Raw genomic sequence first — 2,925 nt, 5'->3', positions numbered from 1 at the left:
GTTGGTAATTGGCTAGTACAATATAGCAATTCATACTCCAACATGTTGACATGCAATTCATGTGGTACAACAAGTGATATCTATATTTTTCATATTTTCTATAGTTATACTATGACCTGGAGAATTAGTGGGATAAATAATTAGGTCTGGACCTCATATGACTTTACTAGCAAGAATCGGATGATGAAAAAAATTAGTTACATCATTTCATATGATAACACATCTTCTAGGTCTCATGCCAACCATGAAACATTTTCCCTTATATATATGTTGATGGATGGTGATCAAAAAATGAATTCCCATGACACCATAGGGTTATTAAACATGTATTATGCAGGTACTAGACATTCACATTAGTACTAATTTTTTGGAACCACAATAAATTCAGATGGCAAGAATAAAATCAAATCAATGAGCTTAATTGAAGAAGAGACTAGAGCCTTACACCAAATTCTTCCCAAAATCACACAATAATGAACAGCTCGTTCAACACCTCAAATGCTTGAATAAACATTTAAATACAATCATAGGCAAATTTCTGCAATCTCTCCGAAATCCTCGCGGCTGCATGATTCTGTTCAAACTGATCTCCAATCTTGACAAATAAAACAAAAAAGTAGACAATGAGAAATATAGATAACAAAGCTATATATATAGTCCTACTATTATACTACCTGGGAATGAATAGTGTGGAAAACGGCGTCGTTGTGTACAGAAAAACTAGCATCGACAACTTGAGCTCCTAGTTCATGCAGCAGCCGTATGATCTGGGTGAACATGAAATGAGAATTGAGTCCAGTTACGAGCACCACTTGTAGGTCTGAACCCATTACTCGAACATCGATGTTTGGTAAATTGTTAGGCCCTCCTTTGCTCCAAACAAGGCAATTTTTCTTCTGTTTCATCTTCTCCAATTTGGCCTCTTGCATCTTTATGTAGTTCGCCGCTCCTTGTAGCTGATCCGGCAGCGAAACCATATCCTAACACACAAAAACTCAAATATAGTTAAGATTCTAAATTGGAAACCGAGCAAGAATAAATGAATTAAGGAGTAATCATGATTAACCCTAGGTTTAGATTGAGGAGGGATTAGAGAGTTGAGCGTGGTGTAGAGGGCCTTCATCTCATTTCTCCGGTTTTTCTCTATAGTTTTTCTGTCTATGACTATCCTTGAAGAAATAGGGTTTTGATCCATCTCTGTCTCCAAATGCAATGAGGGATGTGTGTGGAGTATTATTTAATGTGTGTTTGGGTTTTGCTACAAATGAGTGATGGTGAAGATTGAGAAGATAAAGGTGAATATCTTGAGCAGAAAAGGGATGAGCAATGGGCCTCTTGTGGCACCCATTTTGGCAAGATTTTTGACCATTTCATTATCTCGAGTTTAGCTAATTTGCATCTAATACTAATATACTATCATCCAAGGTTTTGAAATGAACTATACATGTCATGTGTTACTTGTACAATTGTTTTCAATATTGTTACGAAACTACATATATTATTTATTCAAATATTTATTTGTTTAGAGGACCAATTGTTATTTAAAATTTACGAGACTTTACAAGTAGACGAAGCACATGTGTGTTTCACATTAGTGTACTAATATATTTAAATTAATGGGTACGGTCCCAAGTCTTGTGGAAAACTAACAAATATGGCAATATTTAATATTCCTTAACTAAAAGACGAAAGTAGTGACGACCCCTCATTTTCTAAAGTAGCTTTAGAGGGAATAATAGTTGCAGTGGTAAAAAGAGAGGGGTTTTGGCCTCATTTTCAAAAGGAAAATTACCAAAAAATCATAAATTTTAGGATCATTGGTACCTAAATTCATAAAATTTCCAGGATATTTATCCTTAGAATTATAAATTTTGGCTGAATTTTAGTATTTTTCACTAACTTTAATATTTATAAAATCAAAAATGACATTTTATTGTCATTTATGTCATCATTCATCATTGAAACATGTACGTGTCACTAGTCAAACACATTATCAATTTAAGACATACTCCATATAAATACCACATCAATAATTTCACTCATATAGGAAATCAAAATATTTCAATGTAAGACAACTTGAAACCGTGCGAAACTTCACGGTTATTCTGCCGATTTTCGAAATTGTGAGACATAAGAATTTGACCAAAAATTTCAATTACTTCTTCGCCCCAACTAAGATGATATATTTTCTTTTTAGTTTGTGCCAATCATAATGAAACATTTCTATTTTTGATAACTTCCTCTCTTCAATTAATACATCCAACCACTTTTTTCCCCAATAATTAAATATTCAATTCTTTTTTTCGTTCTCTATTTAATACTTACAATCACTTGTTTTTTTTCAATTAACCACATTAACTAACAACTCATAAAATTTCGTGTTGACTAAGAAATGTGTTACATTAGCCAGGACGAAGGGAGTAATATTATTTCTATAGTTTCCTTTATGAAAATGACTTGTTGAATATGTAGCTCTTGATTACTATGAAGTGAACCCATTTGTACGTCATCACATCAGTTATTATTTCAAATATTAATATCGTATTTTGTTCTCAATATAAATATGTTATATTCAAACTCATATTAGTTTACTCTTTAATTATTTGGTTATAGGTTCAAGTATCAGTAATTTAAAAAAGAGTTAGATCATTTGTGCATAAAACATAAATATCATATACTGGATAATTTAAAACTATATTAAAGATGTTGGAGAAGCGGTGTGTATCACACTCTCGCTTTGAATTAATAGTTTAGATTGTATAACATGATTTGCCTTTAACTTTTCTTGATCATACTCTCTTTTATTTACTTTTCAGATTTTCTATCTTGTGAGGAAGTGGAGCGAGTTGGGATCCAAATAAAGTGGTAAGGCAGAATTTTGCTTCCTTTTTCCAATCCAATCAGACAGCAGAAACTTAGTAAAAT

The 2,925-nt window shown here is 32.3% G+C and overlaps 1 protein-coding gene across 1 annotated transcript; it reads right to left on the bottom strand.

Moving 5' to 3' along the window:
* Window positions 1-405: 405 nt before the first annotated feature.
* LOC121744114 (transcription factor bHLH162-like) lies at window positions 406-1,241 on the bottom strand. The gene is made up of 3 exons (XM_042137554.1): window positions 1,067-1,241; window positions 675-980; window positions 406-595 (listed from the first exon to the last, which is right to left on the bottom strand). The coding sequence occupies exons 1-3, from the start codon at window positions 1,193-1,195 to the stop codon at window positions 515-517; spliced, it is 516 nt and encodes a 171-aa protein (XP_041993488.1). The 5' UTR covers window positions 1,196-1,241; the 3' UTR covers window positions 406-514.
* Window positions 1,242-2,925: the final 1,684 nt, after the last annotated feature.

Source organism: Salvia splendens, chromosome 8, assembly GCF_004379255.2.
Source record: "Salvia splendens isolate huo1 chromosome 8, SspV2, whole genome shotgun sequence".
NCBI lineage: Eukaryota > Viridiplantae > Streptophyta > Magnoliopsida > Lamiales > Lamiaceae > Salvia > Salvia splendens.
Note: the sequence above shows the minus strand (reverse complement) of the source record. Positions and strands in the feature narration are given on the sequence as shown.

What these genes read in the sequence shown, in the direction of transcription:
- LOC121744114 (XM_042137554.1), bottom strand. Translation starts at nt 1,195, where the DNA reads ATGGATCAAAACCCTATTTCTTCAAGGATAGTCATAGACAGAAAAACT. An exon ending in CTCCTCAATCTAAACCTAGG is followed by an intron (nt 981 to 1,066) that starts GTTAATCATGAT and finishes TTTGTGTGTTAG; the next exon opens with GATATGGTTTCGCTGCCGGA. An exon ending in TCCACACTATTCATTCCCAG is followed by an intron (nt 596 to 674) that starts GTAGTATAATAG and finishes TTATTTGTCAAG; the next exon opens with ATTGGAGATCAGTTTGAACA.